We start from the raw sequence: 21,018 nt of genomic DNA, 5'->3' as shown, positions 1-21,018 counted from the left end.
AATGCAAGGTGGAGGACATTCATGGAAACTCAAAGGTTTCCTTAGAGACTGCTGGGCACCATCCCCTGGGCTGTGAAGGGAGCCCTATTTAAACGAAGGGGTGATTAACATTGACTGTGGAAGTGTAAACAGGATAATAACTTAAGAACCTGCTCTTTTGTTTTCCTCTTAGCTGATGTTAGCCTGCCCTGGGTCTTCAGCTGGAATATAAGTGAATTATAGAGCTTAATTACACTTAATAACAAGCAGAGCCTCTTGCGCTGACTGAGCACTGGGGCTAATACACACGCATGTTTCTGAACCCCGTTCCCAGAAATTCTGATTCAGTGGATTCTGCATTTCTAACACACTCCCAGGTGATGCTGCTGCCCTGGTCCTCCAGACCACACCTGGTTGTCCTGTGTTGTTATCCTCATTAAGCTCCTTTCCCTCCAACCCTGGTCTCCCTGAATAGCAGTCCTCAATGCTTAGGCAGCCAGGACAACAGGATGAAAGTACCCAGTCCTCTAAAGAGTGTTTGTGGTAGCTTCTCACCTTTCCGGATAAGAAGGGGCTGAAGCGCTTCCTCACACATTTATCAGTATCATTTAGTCTGTAACCCATGTGGTCACTTATGAATCAGAGTGGCTCCCGCCTGCTATTAACTTGGATGACTTCACGGCTGCTTGCTGTTTGCAAGCAAATGCACCCAACCCCGTTGTTAGTCATTTCCGAATGTGGCTCAGGCCCCTGGAGAGGCACAAAGCTCTAATTTAAAAAACACCAAATGACCCAAAGGCAGCTTTGGTCCTGTGACTCCTGCAAGTCACCCTCCCATTTATTATGAGTTGAGCCACTGAGATCTCTATAAACTGCCGAGTAATGGGGCTGTAATTTACTGGGATGATGCTACAGGAATCTGCCTACGCTGCAGGTTCTGGCTTCTGGTTTGGCCCCCAAAGAAGGATTCTCACATGTCCAGTCACCCTCTTAAAGGATGCCAGGCGAGTGGGACAAATGCACCCTCCTGGGAAGCACTTTTCTCTCTTGTTCTCCCTTATACCTCACGGAGGTGGGGAGGGCAGGGAGAGGGTGATGGGGGACGGGTGCTGGCAAGCAACTCTGAACTGGCCATGACTCAAGTGCCTGGTACTCCTTTTCCCACCTGACTCTCCGGTGGTGTCAAGAAGCCTAGGGAACTCCAGGATGCATGTGAGAGCATCCTGAGAGCGGCAGGAGGGCATCACCATTCCCTGGCAGTTCTGGGTTGCCTGAACCTGGATCTGAATGACTAGGTGATGCTCATGACTTGTACAAGAGATGACATGTACTGCCCTTGTCCTAAATGTGGGATGGGGTGGGTGAATTCTCTTCTCAGCAAACTAGGCAACACCCAGGTGACCTGGGGGCTGTCTAGAGTCAGAAAACATGGGTTCAAATCCTTATTCTGATAATCAATGCCTGTGTAACTTAGAGAACTGGCGCATTCTTTCTGTGCCTCAGCTTTCTCATCTCTAAAATGGAGGAGTTCTTCATATCTACTTCCCTGGTGGGTCAGTGATAAAGAATCTGCCCGCAACACAGGAGACATAGGTTTGATCCCTGGGTTGGGAAGATCCCCTGGAGGAGGAAATGGCAACCCACTCCAGTATTCTTGCCTGGAGAACCTCATGGACAGAGGAGCCTGGTGGGTTACATTCCACAGCTTCACAAAAGAGTTGGACATGACTTAGCGACTAAACAACAATTTGTAGTAGATACTTTTTTGGGGTATGGGTTGATCAACATCAAACACATCTTTTCTGTTAACAGTTCCTCCCTCTTCCATGGGGGACTCAGCCCTCCCCACTTCTGAGTCCAAGCAGTTTGGCCTTGTGGGCAGAGCTATGGGCCAGGTCTGTGCAATCGGAGTCACGGTGATTGCTCTGAGGTTGAGCATGTGATCTAAGCAAGTCAATGAGAGACATTTCTGGGGTTTTCCTTGGAATTATGAGGATAGAAGCAGTTTCACTCTGTGAAGCAGAGGCGCATTTCTGACAGTACCCCTGGGGTACTGGCATCCAGCCCTAGAACCTAATACCTCCTATTGCATTTTTCAGTTCCCTGCATTGATACAGTCTCTATTTCTGCCTAAGGTAGTTTGAACTGATCGTCTTTGCCTTCATTTGGGTAGGGATCTCATATACTGCTTCCTAAGCTAGGATTTACGGATGGAGAGTCCCTTGGACTGCAAGGAGATCCAACCAGTCCATCCTAAAGTAGATCAGTCCTGGGTGTTCATTGGAAGGACTAATGTTGAAGCTGAAACTCCAATACTTTGGCCACCTCATGTGAAGAGTTGACTCATTGGAAAAGACCCTGATGCTGGGAAGGATTGGGGGCAGGAGGAGAAGGGGACGACAGAGGATGAGATGGTTGGATGGCATCACCGACTCGATGGACATGGGTTTGGGTAAACTCCGGGAGTTGGTGATGGACAGGGAGGCCTGGCGCGCTGTGATTCATGGGGTTGCAAAGAGTCGAACACGACTGAGTGACTGAACTGAACTGAACAGCTGATGCAGGACGCTGTGCAGGGCTGGCACTCCGCGAGCCCTCCCTCGTGTCAGCCAGGATTACTGCAAACCCTCTCCTGACTCCTCCCTTCCCTGTTCCCAGACACACTGGCTGTTCCTCTCAAGGCGTTAGTCACCTGGGGTGGAAGCCTGAAGACGTGCAGCCTATTGTTCCCAAGGATCCCCGCGTGGGGTTCCAGCAGACACAGTGACTTCTGGCAGAGCCGCACCGTGTCCATTACCTCTCTGCCCATATCTTCCATGCCACCCCACTCTTTAATTCTCATCCCAGCCCTCTCCGAGTAGGAAAAAAAATCTATTTTTAAAGAGGCCACATACCCTCCCCCGGCCCCAGTCTTCAAGAAAAGTCTGAATTGAGAGGCAATAAAAATCGATGATAACCAGGACTTTCTGGTGGTCCAGTGGCTAAGAGGCTGCTCCCAATGTGGGGGCCCGGGCTTGATCCCTGGTCAGGGAACTAGATCCCACATGCTGAGACTAAAGATTCCACACACCACAACTAAGACCCAGTGTGGCCGAGTAAATAAATAGATGCCAACCCACAATGGGCCAGGATGGAAGGTGGTAGACAGATCACTGAGCTAGAAGCCAAGAGACACGGGCTCCAGCCTTGGGCCTGCTCCCACCTCCTAACAAGTCAGCCCCCTTCCCCAGGAGCCACATTCCAGCTGCTCACGGAGCTTCCTGTATACACTCCTCACACACATGCCCTTCCTGACTTCCAGGCTTGTCCAGAGAATTTATATTTCTCCTGCCTAGAAATATACTCCACCCCTATTTAGGTAACTCTCTCTGCCATTTCAGACTCAGCCTTCAGAACAGAAGTTAACAGCAGTAGTTCTGACAGCAAACAGTCTTGGGTTCAAATCCCAACTTGACTCTCTCCTGGTTGTGTCACTTTGGAAAAGCTACTCAATCTTTCCAAGCCTGTGTTTCCTCATCTGGAAAATGGGGATAATAGTGGTATCTTCTTCCTAGAGTTGATGGGAAGGGTGAATGTGACGATGTACCTGAAGCGTTTAGCCCAGTGTGCAGGGCATAGTCAGGGTTTAATAAATGTCGGCAGTGAGAACTATTTTTAATTGAGAAAGTCTTGCTGGTGACCAGCACTGGCTTACGTGCCTCTCTTGTACTCCTACGGCTCCTTTACAGGCATCACCCAGTACCTCAGTTGCTCTGTTTCCCATTTCGACTCTGTGCTCTCTGAAAGCAGAAACTGTGCTACCTTCACTATTCCCACCCCCTTCCTCCCAGTGTTTAGCATAGCATTAACTCACAGTGGGCCTTCAGGAAAGAATGAATGAATGAATGAACTTGAGCAAGGCATTCAACTTTTCTGAATCCGTCTCCTCGTCTTAAAAATGAATGGCTTGGACAGGATAATTTCTGAGACTCACTCCTGATTTCCAAAATTCATAATTAAACTTATTTTTTTTTTGTGGCACCAAAAAGGGCCATCCTGGGACCATGGTTTGAAGGTCACACGGAGTCACCTTTTGGCTCACCACAATCGTCTGATGTTCACGATCTGGTCAACACGTGGGGACTTCCCTGGTGGTGCAGTGGTTAAGACTGCACGCTTCTACTGCAGGGGCAAAGGGAACTAAGATCCCACGTGTCATATGGGCAAAAAGCCAGGAACATGGTTGTCTGGGAAGGGAGCGAGTTCTTGGTCTCTGAGGGTAACCACGCAGAGGGCAAATGGAGCCCTTCACAGAGATGTGGCAGGGAGGGTCCGTACGGTCAGCTGAGCGGTGATGAACAGCCCTGGTTGCATGAACAGCAAGCACAGGGACTTACTTCAGGGACTAGGAGCTAAAAATACGGAGGATGATGGATGACAATACCCGGCTTGCTCCCTGACAAGCCCCCACTGACACAGTCCTCCTGGCACTAAGTGACTCCAGGCGGCCCTCCTGCAACTGGGGGATGACAGCTGGGACCACACGCACTCAACACATGCGGCTCGGTGTGGGGCAAAGATCCGGGGATGCGCGGATTCCCCAAGGTCTAGAATGTCTGGGGGAGGTTCCCTTCCACCTATGTTTAGATTAGCAGTCAGGTAGGAAAAGCGTATTTTCACACAATATTTTGTTCTCCAAAGCTCCTTGACCAATGTACTATCTGAAATATATTCACATCCACCTGCCAACACACACACAAACTCCGTCTCTCTCTTCCCACCTCGCCTCTCTCTCTCTCTCTCCCCCTTTCTCATAAACGTCAGGTCTTTCTTCCTGCTTTCCAGAACACTTCTTGGCCTTCGTCTATAGCTAGACCTTACTGCTCATCCTCCTTCTTCATCCCAAACTGCCAGTATCCCTGGGTCTCGGGTCATTTCTGAAATTTTAATCAAATTAACGAAATCCTTTAGATATGAGAAAGGAATATACAAATGTTCACATGCAGCTACTGGTACTACGATTACTTATTTTAAAAACCCTGTCTGGGACTTCCCTGGTGGCGCAGGAGATAAGAATCCACCCGCCAATGCAGGGGATGCAGATTTGATACCTGCTCTGGGAAGATTCCACACGCCCTGGAGCAACTATGCCTGTGCACCACAAGTTCTGAGCCCACATTCCAGAGTCTGTGAGCTGCAACCACTGAGCCCATGTGCTGCAGCCACTGAAGTCTGCACGCCTAGAGCAGGGAGAAGCCACCACACTGCAACAAAGAGTGGCCCCGCTCGCCACAACAGAGCAGGCGTCCAGTTCTGAAGACCCAGCGCCCAAAAGAAACCTTAATAAAAGGCTATTTTGTTTCCCACGCCTCTAAATTATAAATGTTACTACTTTCATTCATCTTTAACTCTGTCTTCATTTTTTACAGAAATGACCTGATGTTACCAAGTTAGCCTTCAATGGTTCATTTGCCCATGCTCTATTACAGTCCTTTGTGGTTATCAATGTTTACCAGTTATAACTGTAACATATACACAAATTAGGTTTATTTTTTCACATAATGCTGTGCAGTAAACAGGCTCCCACTCTGCTCTCTGGTTTTCCTCTTTACCTCCTTTAATAATTGTACTTCATTGACCAGTTGCACCATGCTTTCCTTAAATATTTCCACTATGGCCCTTCTGAGTAATATTTAAAATTTAGGTTAAAAATAACAGTGCAACCAAGATCTTAATGCAGAGAACCTTTCTCTCTTTTTGGATTATTCTTTCGTAAAAAATTCCTAGGTGCGCAATTACTGCAAGAAAGGATACAAATATTGTAAAAGAAATGTAGCCCGTAAACATTTTAATTTTTCCTGCCTTGGCCCTTATGCAGAGAATGGTTGCTCCCCACTGAGGTAGACAGTTTGGATGAGGGCCTCTAACATCCCCTTTTCTCTACGAGAGCCCATCATTCTAAAATGATGCTGCAAAAAGCCTACCCGTTCTGAAGTCAAGAGGCAAGCGTAAGTGTGTTGGACGTGTCTGTGGACTCCTGGTGAACTAATGACAGCTCTGGTCCTGGAATGACACCAACGAGGTGCTGAGGAAGCAGGAAATCCTGGGCAGGGGGTGCTCTGCACCCCACCACCCTGGTCGACAGACAGATGGACAGGCAAACCTCTTTCTCCCTTCCACAGGTTGAGCTGCCCCAACCAGAACGGCTCTAATTATGAACACATGTATACAGACCCCACTGAGATGGTGGGTCCCACCCCTGGCAGCCCATCTATGCCCAGAAGTAGAATACTGGTCCAGGGGACAATAGGCTGGGATTGAGGGGTCAGCAGGGGGAGCAGGTCTAGCCGTAACCCTGGCCAGTGAGACAAGCCCCAGTGTATTCAAGTCGAAACAGGGAAATGGTTTTGCTGATGTTTATATTCTCCAGCTCCCCTGAGAAGCTAGATAATAAATAAGTGACAGTAACAGATTGCCCACTGTCATTGCGGGCACTTTTTTGCCCCTAGAGAATTGATCTTTAATAACAGCACAGATGACATGTGGTGGGAGTTGTCACTGACACTGGTGTTTTGTGGGCCTCAATAAATCACATCAGCTTGGAGGCTCATGAATGGACCCACTTGTTGGATGCTGTCTGCTGACCATCACTGGGTCCTGGGAAGGATCCCAGGGCTCTGAGTCAGAAGGCTCAATTCTGCAACCTCCTGACTGCTGAATTTTGGTCCAGTGATGTTACCAATCTGGGCCTCAGTTTTCCTATCTTTAAAATGGGTATAATTCTCTCACCCTCACAACATTGTTTGCAAAAAATTCTATGAGGCAATGACCACAAAAAGCCCTGTAAAATATGACTATGACTATTATAGTCATAATGCGCCAAAAGGGTAAGAAGTTGATAGGTTTGGGAGCAGACTGTCTGGCATCTCTCTTCTCATAGGAATATCATTCAAAGGATACTCCCTTGCCAAGAAAACAGGTGCAATATGGCAAAGCACAAAAATCAGGTGACAAAGGGCCCAGGGTGAGGGGTGGCAGTGAGGTGCCACTCCTGCTGTTGCAAGTGTTGATGTGAGAACAGTCATAACAAATGCACATAAAGTGTCTCTCATGGATGGAGCTGTGCTGAGGGCTTTACACGCAGTATCTCATTTAATCCTCATAAGACCCCGTGAGGCAATTACCCTTGTTATCTGATTTCATGGATGAGAAGACGCACATTTGGGGAGGGGCAGAGCCATGCCTGGAAAGCAGGGGACCCTACGGCCATCTCGCCTTTGCTCCGAGGTCACCTGCCTCAGCTGGCTGTCCCCTACCCATGCGTAGCCCGACCAGGCTACGGAGCTATGTGGGGGGTGGGGGGTGGGGGCGGTGTGGAGGCTGCTGACTGCAAAACTCTGTTCAAAGGGGCGAGACTGCTCAGCCCTGCAGGAATGCAGAGGGGAACCTGGGCGGGCCAGGTCTCTCCATTTTCCAAGAGTGTATATAGAAGGCAGGATTGATATGAAAAAACCTCCTGATATTTCAATGTTAACAACTTATTAAAACTTTGAAGAACTCTGTGAGTCGACTCTGTTCCGAACAGACCGCTGTGTGTGCACTGGCCCTGGCCGCTGGCTCCCAGCTTGGGCTCTCTGAGGCAGGAGCTGTTTCCTTGCAGAGGTTCGCATTGTTAACATGGCCCTTCTGAAGCCAAGGGGACCAACTGTGAAATAATGACCTTCAGAAGAGAGGCCAAGTGCTGCCTACTGGCTCTGCTGGGATGCGGAGGATAATCACATGTAACTACAGATCCTAATCCTCGCAAGGGAGGTGCTAGGGATCCCGTTTTGCACATAAAGAAGTAGGGACTCAAGAGGGGTTAGTGATGTGCGCCAGGTTGCTCAAGAGGAAGTGGGCTGGAACCAGGATGAGCTCTCTCCACCCCATGGAGCAAATTACCAGTGTTGGGTGGGGAGGGACGTGGGCTTTGAGTAAAGGCAAGCAGGGAATAGGAGTGCTCGGTCCTGTCTGCCCTTACTAGTGAAGTATAAGTCACAGGTGGCTCACTGGGGTACTCACAGCACTCGGAGGGACCGCAACCCGTTGAAGGAGTGGACGGGGATGCACCGCAGCCGGTTGTAGCTCAGGATCCTGTGGAAAAGGACACACAGGCTCTGTCGGCCCCTCCTAGTCTCAGCTATTGGCGCGTGCATGAGTACACGCTGTGTGCCAGCCAAAGCAAATGGTTTCTCTACCTTCTCCAATTTAATAAACTGGCAGAAAGCACCCTAAGGACAAAGGGAAGAGAAACAGCCCCCACCACTCCAGGAAGCCCATGGGTTCATCTCCCCATTTCCTCATAGGTTCCTTAGCAGGCTGGCTCCCTGAACAGCTTTGCTGTCATCTCGCTCTATTGTCAAATGGTGAGTGCTCACAGTGCACAGAGCTAATGGGCAATAAATGGGCCTGAAAGTGAAGTCGCTCAGTTGTGCCTGACTCTTTGCGACCCCGTGGACTGTAGCCTACCAGGCTCCTCCATTCATGGGATTTTCCAGGCAAGAATACTGGAGTGGGATGCCACTTCCTTCTCCAGGAGATCTTCCCAGCCCAGGGGTTGAACCCACGTCTCCTGCATTGTAGGCAGACGCTTTACCGTCTGAGCCACAAGGGAAGTCCAAATGGGTCTGAGTAAAATATACCTGAGTAGGAAAAATTCACAAATCACAGAAGGTATTCCGGACATGAACTTCTTCAGAAGCAATTAGGTGCCAGCCGCTTTCTACCTGCCCTGACAGTGGAGTTATGACCTATTTTGCTTCCTTTCTGATGGTGAAGGCCTGCCCTGTGCTGGGTCAGCCACAGCCCTGAGGATCACTGGAGCAGAGCGTGCAAGCCCGAGGGGACAGGGAAGGATACACTTTGTGCCAAACCCAGGTCAAACCCAGCGGCTCTCTGTACGCACAGGGTGGAGAGGTGAGACATGTTGCTGAAGGTGTAGTTGGTCAGCATGCCAATGCTGTTGTTGCTCAGGTCACTAGGAAAAGAAAACAGAAGGGTCACACTGTACGGTTAGTTGCATGTGAAGGGGGCCTTCCCAACTTCCACACAAGCACACATGCCTCCCAAGCATCCATCCATTCACCCACCCACCCATCTCTCCATCCAGCCCCTGTCCATATGTCCATCCACCCATCTTCCCATCTCATCCCATGTTTATCCATCCATCCATCCATCTATCTACCTGTCCATCTGTCTATCCACTTATCTTCCAATCCATCCATATATCCAACCATCCATCCATTCCTCCATCTTCCTATATGTCCATCAGTCCATCTATCCATCAGCTCATCCATCCATGTGTCCATCTGCCCATTCATCCACCCATCTGCCCATCTCTGTCCACCCATCTGCTCATTCACCGAGCTGTCCATCAGTCCAATCTTCTGTCTGCCTATCCATCCATCTACCCAACCCATCCATGCATCCTCCCATCTGTCCATCAGCCCATTCATCTGTCCATCTACCTGTCCACTTCTCTTCCCATCTGCGCATCCATCCATCTATCCACCCATCCATCTATTCACCTATCCACTCATTAGTACAAATGTTCATTTTTAATTGAAGATTTATTCAATCAGTCATTCAAGCAACTGCAATTTATTCATTCATCCATTTATACAGCTGTCTGCTCATCAAATTTATTCTACCAGCAAAACATATACACAAGATAACAATTTCTTCTTGTTCTAGAGCTTTTTATTCCCTTTGATCAACTCTTGCTTTCACAGTCCCTCCACCTTCCCTCTCTCCCAGCATTCATATTTTCCCATCTTATCACATTCTTTCTTAGAGGGAATGAGGTTGGTGGGAGTGTGATCCTCTGCCAACTGCAAGCTCCAGCTTCTCACCAGGGATACATATCCAGAGCAGTGGTTTTCAGCATCAGCTGTACATTAGCATCACCTAGGGGGCTTTATGTCCTCCGAGGCCTGAGTTTCATGGCCAGGTATTCTGATTTAATTAGTCCAGGGTGGGCTTGAGCATCAGTATTTAAAACAAAACCTAAAGTATTGTGATGATTCCTATAATCAGCTGAGGTCTAGGGCCACTGCTCCAGCGCTCCCTGCCCCCTTAGCACATGGGGCATCTTTCAACTACCACTTGCCCAAGGATCCCGCTTGCCCTCTTGGCAAGGCAGTGAGGCTGTTGAGAGACAAAGCTCATGGACCAGCCAGCTTCCTGGGCCCCACCCACGCCTAGCAGCCCTGCTCCTCATTCAGGGGTCTTTCTGGGTTTTGGGAGACTTGGAGACACTGGCAGCTCCCACCTGAAGGAATCTCAGTTTGAACTATCTCCCTGGGTTGAGAAGATGCCCTGGAGGAGGAAATGGCAACCCACTCCAGGATTCTTGCCTGGAGAATCCCATGGACAGAGGAGCCTGAAGGGCTACAGTCCATGAAGTCGCAAAAGAGACAGACATGATTTAGTGACTATAACAAACAACTTAGAACATTTACTGAGTAACTAAAGAAGCAGGAAGAAGAAATGCCAAAGTTATGCTTTTGGCCACCCTGAGTGCAGCCACTGCTTGCAAGAAACTGAAGACTAAGGGATCTCAGGAGTTTAACTGGGAGCCCGGAAGGTCAGAGGCTGCAAAGGCAGCGAGGGAGGTCACGCAGGCGGCTAACGAGGCTGGGCTCTGGGTACTTCTGTGTGAGGTCCTTACTGGGTGAGACCCGGCATATCTGGTTGGCCCGTTCTTCCTAGCTGCCTCTTGCTGCTCCACCCAAGGGCAGAAGGGCAGGAACGCCCCAGCGGCTGCTGCGCCGTCCTCCCCTTCCTCCGCACCCGCTTCTTAAGCTCCTGCCCCAGCGGCTGCTGCGCCGTCCTCCCCTTCCTCCGCACTCGCTTCTTAAGCTCCTGCCCCAGCAGCTGCTGCACCATCCTCCCCTTCCTCCGCACCCGCTTCTTAAGCTCCCCTAGGAGAGAAAACTAAACGTCCCACTGAGGTCCCACTGACGCTGGCCTCCTTACACGAGTGTCAGCTGTCGGAAGCTGGACAGCTCCCTGGGCACGGATGTTAAGTGGTTTCCTTCCAGGTACCTGAAAGAGAGGTGTAGAGTCATGCTGGGCAAAGAGAGGCCTCCTGTGATTTCCCAGGCTGGACTGGGTCTCTGCTTTGCTCTCTCATAGCTCTTTCCGCGCCACCCCCCCCCCCTTCAAAGCACAAACTACATTTGTCATCTAATATTTATTTGCATGATTGTTCAACTAAGGATGCTTTTCCCTACTGGGCTGCTACCCTCCATGATGGTGGGCTCTTGTCTAGATCTCCTCAAGCAAATTAGAGATACCAAGGGAACATTTCATGCAAAGATGGGCACAATAAAGGATACAAATAGTATGGATCTAACAGAAGCAGAACAGAAGAGGTGGCAAGAATACACAGAAGAACTGTACAAAAAAGAACTTCACGACCCAGATAGTCATGATGGTGTGATCACCAACCTAGAGCCAGACATCCTGGAATGTGATGTCAAGTGGGCCTTAGGAAGCATCACTATGAACAAAGCTAGTGGAAGTGATGGAATTCCAGTTGAGCTATTTCAAATCCTGAAAGATGATGCTGTGAAAGTGCTGCACTCATATGCCAGAAAATTTGGAAAACTCAGCAGTGGCCACAGGACTGGAAAAGGTCAGTTTTCATTCCAATCCCAAAGAAAGGCAATGTCAAAGATTGCTCAAACTACCACACAATTGCACTCATCTCACATGCTAGCAAAGTAATGCTCAAAATTCTCCAAGCCAGGCTTCAACAGTATATGAACCGTGAACTGCCAGATGTTCAAGCTGGATTTACAAAAGGCAGAGGAACCAGAGATCAAATTGCCAACGTCTGCTGGATCATTGAAAAAGCAAGAGAGTTCCAGAAAAGCATCTACTTCTGCTTTATTGACTATGCCAAAGCTTTTGATTGTGTGGACCACAACAAACTCTGGAGAATTCTTAAAGAGGTGGGAATACCAGAACACCTGACCTACCTCTTGAGAAATCTGTATGCAGGTCAGGAAGCAACAGTTAGAATTGGACATGGAACAACAGACTGGTTCCAAATCGGGAAAGGAGTACGTCAAGGTTGTATATTGTCACCTTGCTTACTTAACTTATATGGAGAGTACATCATGAGAAATGCTGGGCTAGATGAAGCACAAGCTGGAATCAAGATTTCCAGGAGAAATATCAGTAACCTCAGATATGCAGATGACACCACCCTTATGGCAGAAAGTGAAGAAAAACTAAAGAGGCTCTTGATGAAAGTGAAAGAGGAGAGTGAAAAAGTTGGCTTAAAGCTCAACATTCATAAAACTAAGATCATGGCATCTTGTCCCATCACTTCATGGCAAATAGATGGGGAAACAGTGGAAATCATGACAGACTTTATTTTTAGGGGCTCCAAGATCAATACAGATGGTGATTGCAGCCATGAAATTAAAAGATGCTTACTCCTTGGAAGAAAAGTTATGACCAGCCTAGACAGCATATTGAAAAGCAGAGACATTACTTTGCCAACAAAGGTCCGTCTAGTCAAGGCTATGGTTTTTCCAGTAGTCATGTATGGATGTGAGATTTGGACTGTGAAGAAAGCTGAGCGCCGAAGAATTGATGCTTTTGAACTGTGGTGTTGGAGAAGACTCTTGAGAGTCCCTTGGACTGCAAGGAGATCCAACCAGTCCATCCTAAAGGAGATCAGTCCTGGGTGTTCATTGGAAGGACTGATGTTGAAGCTGAAACTCCAATACTTTGGCCACCTCATGCGAAGAGTTGACTCACTGGAAAAGACCCTGATGCTGGGAAGGATTGGGGGCAGGAGGAGAAGGGGACGACAGAGGATGAGATGGCTGGATGGCATCACCGACTTGATGGACATGAGTTTGGGTAAACTCCGGGAGTTGGCGATGGACAGGGAGGCCTGGCATGCTGCAGTTCATGGGGTCGCAAAGAGTCAGACACAACTGAGCGACACAACTGAATGGAATTACTTTGCAATATTGCAGTGGTTTTGCCATACATTGACATGAATCCACCACGGGTGTACATGTGTTCCCCGTCCTGAACCCCCCTCCCACCTCCCTCCCCATCACATCCCTCTGGGTCATCCCAGTGCACCAGCCCCGAGTACCCTGTCTCATGCATTGAACCTGGACTGGTGATAGGCTATCATCTTGAGGCAGAATTCCCTCCTTTCCAGAAAACCTCAGTTTTTCTTTCTTAAGGCCTTTAGCTGATTTTGTGAGGCCCACCTCCACATTAGAAAAATAACCTCCCTTACTTACAAAGTACACTGAATGTAGATGTTGATTGTATCTACAAACTGTCTTCATAGCACCATCTAGCTTGTGTTTGCCCAAATGACTAGGCACCACAGCCTGGCCAAATTAACACATGAAATTCACCCCTGTACCCCCTGCCTGCCTCTCTGGCTCACCTTACAGCAAACTCTCCCTCTGGTTCCCCCTCCGCTGACCTTACCCCTCCTGGAATGCCCTCTGCTGTGTTTGGTGGGCAGGGGGGAGTCAGGTCTTTGCACTTGCTGGTCCCTCTTCTCCCTCCCTGTCTGGTGAATTCACACGGACGCTAAGACCTTGGCTCAAGCATTGCTTCCCTGATACGATCCCCCATACTCACTGGTGTTATCCTTTGTGTGACTGTGGTGATGGGGGCAGAACCAGGTCTGTTTTGCTCACTGCAGTATCCCACATGCCAGCGGGCAACTGTAGATGCTCAGGAAACGTCTGTGTGATGAAGACCCCAGAACTCCCAAGGCATCACTGCAGTTGGCACTGTGGAGCTGCGTGGGAGCTGTGAGGGAGCTGTTTTAAGTACAGAATATCCCTGGTGATCTGGCATTGAAGCTCAGAAGATGCAGAATCAAAAGGTTTCCCTTCAGAAATGCAGATGCGGTTGTGTGGGAAAGCACTCTTTGTAGGAAGCCCTTCATGAACACTCTGAACTCCAAAGTTGCCTGTAGTCTGCAGCCTGGGCCCCAGAGGGACCCTTTAGAAGACTGCACTCTTGCCCTGCCAGCCTTAGAACTACCAGAGTATTTCCAGCAGGTCAACCTCTGCATTGATCTGCATTTAAATGCTCTGTTTCAGCCCCAGCTCTAGCAAGAGCACACATCTGCTGCGCATGAAAATCCGCATGGAGCTCCGTCAAATGGATGGTTCCCCATTTCTACTCTGAGCTTTGTGGTGTTGATAAGGGCCCCTCAGAGAACTCTTGGACCTACTGAATGGTGGAGGATGAGGAGGGCAGCCACCTTCCAGGAACCCCAACTCCAGACAAGGAGTTCATGGGGGGGCCTTTGAGTGAGCACGGGTAACTCAGGAGTCAGGAGGCTGAGGCTCATGTCCTGGCTCCACTAGCTAATAGCTGTGTGACCTTGGACAATTTACTTACCCTCTCTGAGTTTGTGTTGCTTCATCTGTAAAATGGGGTTGATAATTATTTCACCTTGAAATGATTATGATGATTAGATGAGAGTCTTTGTGGAAAGCCTTGGAGCAGTGCCTGGCTTCAATACCTCTGAATTGTTCAGTACATTTTGAATATATATAGAAGATAGAAGTGTCAGTTGCTCAGTTGTGTCCCACTCTTTGCAACCCCATGGACTGTAGCCCACCAGGCTCCTCTGTCGATGGAATTCTCCAGGCTAGAATACTGGAGTGGGTAGCCATTTCCTTCTCCAGGGGATCCTCCTGACCCAGGGGTTGAACCCAGGTCTCCCACACTGCAAGCAGATTCTTTACCATCTGATTACATATGTACATACTTAACCTCTCTGAGCTTGCATTTCATCTGTTTACACATGCAGATACATTCATACATATATGTACGTACACACATTTATCTCCCCATCCGACAATATATTTGATTACTGAAAGATAAGTAATGATCCCCTGGCTGCCTGTTCTCCAGAGTCTGCTTCCAGAGTAATATTTCTAAAATGAGAATCATATCATGTCACTTTCCTGTTTAGAAATTCCTCCTTGGCTCTCGCGTTTCTCCTGGGATAAAGAGGCAGCCCTCCACACAGCCTACCAGCACGCACACGGCCCTCCCCCAGTTTCCGGGACGCACCGACCCCTGAACCATCCTGTCTGTTGCATCTCCTGGTCTTCTCAGTTTCTTGACTTTAAGATCTTTCCTCCTTGGGGGTCTTCAGAAAACACTTTCTTCCCACTCCTTTCTGTCGGGAAACGCTATTCCCCATACCCGAAATGCCTAATTCACTGTGGAGCTTTTGCATTGTTTCTCTACCCTCTGCTAAGTTTCTGACATCAGGGATCTTATCCGCGTGGAAGCTGCTGTGTTCCCAGCTTCTGCGATGGGATCTGGCAAGAGAAACTCCATGAACACGTGACTGAGCAAAGGGGGCTTGCTCAGGCCTCCCTTGGATCCCACTCAGATGGCCACGCCTGCCTGCCAGCTGAGAAGCGTCTTCTCCTGCGGTCACCTGCTGAGGTCTCCTCCGGGCCAGGGTCTGTGCCAGGACTCCTGAGTGCCGCTGTGCCCACAGCCAGCCTGCTCTCCAAAGACGCGGTCAGCTCCCTCCAGCTGGCTGTAGGCAATTTCTGCCCCTCTTGCTGGGCCAAATAAAGGCAAGGACGCAGTCAGAGATGAGCAGCTGCTTTAGAAAGTGCTTGGAGGAAACTGCCCAGGACAGGGGGTCACAGAAAGCAGCAGCCTCTTCTTGGGCAGCAGCTGGCGTTGCTAGCGCAGGTCCAGCTGTCACGACGGACCCAGCTGGAATCACTGACGGGTCCCCACTGCCTCACAGCGGGAGTGCTGTGCCTGCCTTCTCCCTGCTTGAATGCAGCTGGCAGGTCCCCAGGAGACTGTGGCTCTCTTCTGCAAATGCCCAATAAGCTGGGCCACTGGGCTGGTCACACAAGGACCTGTGCTTCTGCCAAACAGAGGGAGGAGTACAGTGGCTCAAGGATGGGCCTGTGGATCAGACAGACCTGGACTTGTGTTTATGCTCTGCTGCTTCTTGGCAGCATCATTTTAAGAAATGATTCAGGGACTTCCCTAGTGGTCCAGGGGCTAAGATGCTGTGCCCCTAATGCGGGGGGCCTGGTTCTGTCCCTGGTTGGGGAACTGGAGTCCACATCCTGCCACTAAGAGTCCACATGTGGCAGCGAAGTTCCCGCATCCTGCAACTAAGATTCAGCACAGCCAAATTGAAAAAAAAGAAAAAGCAAGAATTATTCAGCCTTCCTGTGCCTCAGTTACCTCATCTGCAAAATGGAAATAAGTCCTACATGCTGCCTTGTAGGACTATGGGGAGGATTAAATGAGATCACATCTGAAAAGACCTGGCACAAGTAAAGCTCTATAAGTGATAGCCCTGGTGGACCTTACACAGTTAGGACATTTTCCCTTGCTTTCCTAATGGTTTCAGTGGGCAAAACTTCCTGGATTCCTCCCTGTCCCAAAGCACATCTGTCTGCGCTACACATCTGTGCTCATCACTTACTGCATCACTTGGCTCCTCCTCCTCCTCCTTCTTTTTTTTTTTTTTTGTTTTGGCCGCACCAGGCAGCACATGGGAACTTAGTTCCCTGAACCGGGGATTGAAACTGTGCCCCCTGCATTGGAAGGTGGATTCTTAGCCACTGGAGCGCCATGCCATGGGAGCCCCTTTTCTCCTGAGTTTGCACGCATATCTGTTACCTAATTAGGCTGGAGATGAGGAGGAAGTTTCATCTGAGCTGTCTGCTGTGCCCCAGACCCCCTCCTCTAACCCCTCGGAGCTGACCAGTGCTGGGCTAGGTCCTTCAGTCAAGGCATTCTTGTCATCACCTCCTGCTGCATTCACTCCCAGAGGCCGTATCTTAGCCCTGTGCCCTCCTGCTCAAGCCTCAGCCTTTCCAAGTCTCCTGTCAGTGTGTGTGTATGCGTGCGTATGCTTCTGCCCTGCTGTCCTGCTTCCCGTGATCCCTCAGATCCCAGCTCCCTACAGAAACCCTTTCTTTCCACAGTTGTGCTGGGGGAGGTAGGTCATCCCTCCCTTCCTCTCTCTGTGGGATGTCAGCGGTAGGACACCAAGAAAAAGATCAGGTCCTCCTACCAAAATCATTAACAACACTTCCTGGATACTGACCAGGAGTGGACCACGCACGAACCCCCTCTACCAGCACTAGATTCCCATCCTCCTCTCTAGCCCTTAGGAAGATGTAGGCTTGCAAATTTTGTTTCCAGAACCAAGAAGGCCTGATGTCAGTAAACATTCCCTTAAGTGGAAGCAAGCCGATTTTAGGTACAAGTTTTCTCAGAGTGGTAAGTCTGAGTCTAAAAAGTTCATGGATGGAGTAATGAAAATTTCTGAAGCCAGTGAGGCTCTACCTTTGCAGAGAGCATTCGTGTCAGTGACCTTGGCAGCTCAGATGTCCCACGCTTGTTTCTGCTCTGCTTTTTGGTCTTCGGCTGCACCACGTGGCTTGTGGGGTTTTAGTTCTCAAATCAGGGGTTGAACCTGGGCCCTGGCAGTGAAAGCACCAAGTCCTAACCACTGGCCTGCCAGGAAATTTCCCTGCTCTGCTTTTAATAAGCCTTCGCAGGCTTGCTTTGAAATCAGGGACTCGATGCTGACTTCTAATGGGTGGCTGTCTGTATTCTTTGCCTGATAGTGTGTAACAACCTGAGTGGTTCTCAAAGTGTAGTCCCTAGATGCCTATGTGGATCCTGCTTCAGGGGTCTATGAGGCTAAAACAATTTTTGCGATAAGATTAAAACCTTGTTTTCCTTTTATGCTGTGTGAGTAAAAGTGTTGGCACCTTGGGATGAATTAAGGCAGTGGAATGAAGGTTAAAAAACAAGCCACTTTCACTTAAGAATGCCCTTTTTGAAGCAGTAAAAAGTTATTAATTGTATTAAACCTTGGCTGTTGAGCACACAACGTTTTAGTGTTCTTTATGACCGAATGGGAAGTGTACCTAAGACCTTTCTGTGCTACATAGGAAGGACATTAATTGTCTTGAGGAAAAGCACCTGGGCAACTGAGTTACAAGCAGAACTGTTTTTTTTTTTCTTTCATAAAACACCATTTTAACTTAAAAGAATGACTACCAAACAGATGACTCAGAGTTGAGTGTTTAGTAGACAATTTCTTGACAATGAAGAGAGTGAGCCTGGCTCTTCAGGTAAAACAACTGACAGACTTTGCGGAAGATGATAAAATCTGAGCTTCCACGTGAAAATTAAAATTTAGAAAACTTGTAACTGCCACTCAGGACTTGACAGGGTCCCCTTAATTCAAGACTTTCCTGACGAGGTCAGTGGTGACCATAGCTACTGCTATGACATTTTTTTTTATAGTGTATAATGCCATGTGTCAATATTGAGAAAAATCTGCAAAACTGAGCAAAGCAATATTTTCCAAATGACCAGTGTATTGTAAGATCATGAATCGGGGGGAAAGACATTCAAAATGCAAGACAGATCAGTGGATTTTAAAGTAAGAGTATAAAGAGCCCATTGGTACGGTTTTGAGTTTCACCCTACAACTAGCCTTTAAGAAATGACCGCTATATATTGGGAAAGCTGGACAGCCACATGCAAACCAATGAAAGCAGAACACACCCTCATACCGTACACAGAAATAAACTCAAAATGGCTTAAAGGCTTAAATATAAGACAAGACACCGTCAAACTCCTACAAAAGATCATAGGCAAAACACTCTCTGATATAAATTGTACCAATGTTTTCTCAGGTCAGTCTCCCAAGGCAATAGAAATAAGAACAAAAATAAGCAAAAGGGATCTAATCAAATTTATAAACTTTTGCACAGCAAAAGAAACCACACACACACACACACACACAAACAAAAAGACAACCTAAGGACTGGGAGAAAATAATGGGGAGAAAATATTTGCAAATGATGTGACTGACAAGGACTTAATTTCCAAAATATACAAACAGTTCCTACAATTCAATAGCAAAAACCCAAACAACTCAATTGAAATATGGACAGAAGACCTAAATAGACATTTCTCCAAAGAAGACATACAGATGGCCAAGAGACACATGTAAAGATGTCCATCATCTCTAATTATTAGAGAAATGCAAATCAAAACTACAATGAGTTACCACCTCACACGAGTCAGAATGGCCATCAGTAAAAAGTCTATAAATAATGAAAGCTAGAGAGGGTGTGGAGAAAAGGGAACCCTCCTCCACTGTTGTGGGAATGGAAATTTGTGCAGCCGCTACAAAAAACAGTATGGAGTTTCCTCAGAGAACTAAAAATAGAATTACCAGCAATCTCACTTCTGGGCATATACCCTGGCAAAACTATAGTTCAAAGATACATGCATCTATGTTCATAGCAGCACTATTTACAATAGCCAAGACATGGCAACAGCCTAAATGTCCACTGACAGATGAATGGATAAAGAAGGTGTGGCACATATATACAATGGATTACTACTCAGTCATTCGAAGGAATGAAATAACGCCATTTGCAGCAGCATGGATGAACCTAGAGATTACCACACTAAGTGAAGTAAGTTAAAAGAGAAAGACAAATACCATGTGATATCACTTATACATGGAATCTAAAATATTACACGAAAGAACATATGTATGAAACAGACACAGACTCGCAGACACAGAGAACAGATTTGTGGGTGCCAAGGTGGGCGGTGGGGAGGAGAAGGAATATGAGGTTGGGATTAGCAGGTGCAAACTAGTGTATACGGACTGGAGAAGCAACAAGGTCCTACTATGGAGCATAGGAAACTACATTCAATATCTTGTGATAAACCATAATGGAAAAGAATATGAAAAAGAATATATATATGTGTATAACTGAATCACTTTGATGTGTAGTAGAAATTGACACAACATTGCAAATCAACTATACTTCAATGAAATTAAAAAAAAAAAGAAATGACTACTATGATATTTTGGTATATTATCAGAGAAGAATGCTCACAATTATTTGAAAATGCTACCAAAATTCTTTTTCCAACTACAAATCTGACTGAAGTCAGATTTTCTTCTTATAGTTTACCCAGAACATATCCTAACAGAGTGAATGCTGAAGCAGATATAATAATCCAGTTTCTTCTATGACATTTATAAAACATAATGTCATTCTTCTCAATGAAATTTCTTTTAGTTTGTTTTCACAAAAGTATGCTTTTTATAGAAACATGTGATGGTATATTGTTGCCATTTTTAAATGAAATTAAAATAAATATTTTAAAATATAATTTAGTAGTTGTAACTACTCAGCTGTAGTTTCCAATATGGTACATATCAATAGATAAAACCCACATAGACACAAGTTCTTAGAGTCCTGGAGGCTTCTGAAAAATGTAAAGGAGTCTTGGTGGTGATAAAGAATCTACCTGCCAATGCAGGAGATGAGGATTTGATCCCTGGGTTGGGAAGATCCCCTACAGGAGGAAAAGGCAACCCACTCCAGTATTCTTGCCTGGGAAATCCCATGGACAGAGGAGCCTGGTGATCTATAGTCTGCGGGGTCACAAAAAAGTCAGACATGACTTAGGGATGAAATAACAAGCATAATAACAACAAACGGGGTCTTAAGATCCCCAAAGTTTAAGAATTTCTGGAATAATGGACAAGAACATAGGATTTGGGGTCAGGCTAAACTGCTTTTTAATCCTAACTAGGCTGCTTACCAGACTTGGAAAGTGGTTTTTACTTCTCTGAAAGTTCTCCATCACTTAAATGGGACAAGTGGCACAGTGTCCCCTATTTCCTTTAATTAAAGTATAGTTGATGTACAATACTGTATTAGTTTCAGATGTACAACATAGTGATTGAACATTATAGCTTCAGTTCAGTTCAGTCGCTCAGTCGTGTCCGACTCTTTGCGACCCCAGGGACTGCAGTGTGCCAGGCCTCCCTGTCCATCACCAACTCCTGGAGTTTACTGAAACTCATGTCCATTGAGTCAATGATGCCATAGCTTACACTTCATTTAAAGGTATTATAAACTATTGGCTATATTCCCTGTGCTGTACGATATATGCTTGTAGCTT

The 21,018-nt window shown here is 47.4% G+C and overlaps 1 protein-coding gene across 5 annotated transcripts in view; it reads right to left on the bottom strand.

The window, feature by feature from the left end:
* The window catches only part of SLIT3 (slit guidance ligand 3), a 703,024-nt gene that overhangs the window by 51,640 nt on the left and 630,366 nt on the right, over positions 1 to 21,018 (bottom strand). For all 5 annotated transcript variants that reach the window (XM_081520700.1, XM_081520701.1, XM_081520699.1 and 2 more), the window contains 3 exons: positions 10,975 to 11,043; positions 8,903 to 8,974; positions 8,020 to 8,091 (listed from right to left, as the gene is read on the bottom strand). In XM_081520700.1, coding sequence (XP_081376826.1) covers positions 8,020 to 8,091; positions 8,903 to 8,974; positions 10,975 to 11,043 — 213 coding nt within the window. The remainder of the gene's footprint in view (positions 1 to 8,019; positions 8,092 to 8,902; positions 8,975 to 10,974; positions 11,044 to 21,018) is intronic.

The sequence above is a fragment of the Giraffa tippelskirchi genome, chromosome 8 (assembly GCF_054371585.1).
Source record: "Giraffa tippelskirchi isolate mGirTip1 chromosome 8, T2T-mGirTip1v1.2.pri, whole genome shotgun sequence".
Lineage (NCBI taxonomy): Eukaryota > Metazoa > Chordata > Mammalia > Artiodactyla > Giraffidae > Giraffa > Giraffa tippelskirchi.
This window is presented reverse-complemented; position numbering and strand designations above follow the sequence as displayed.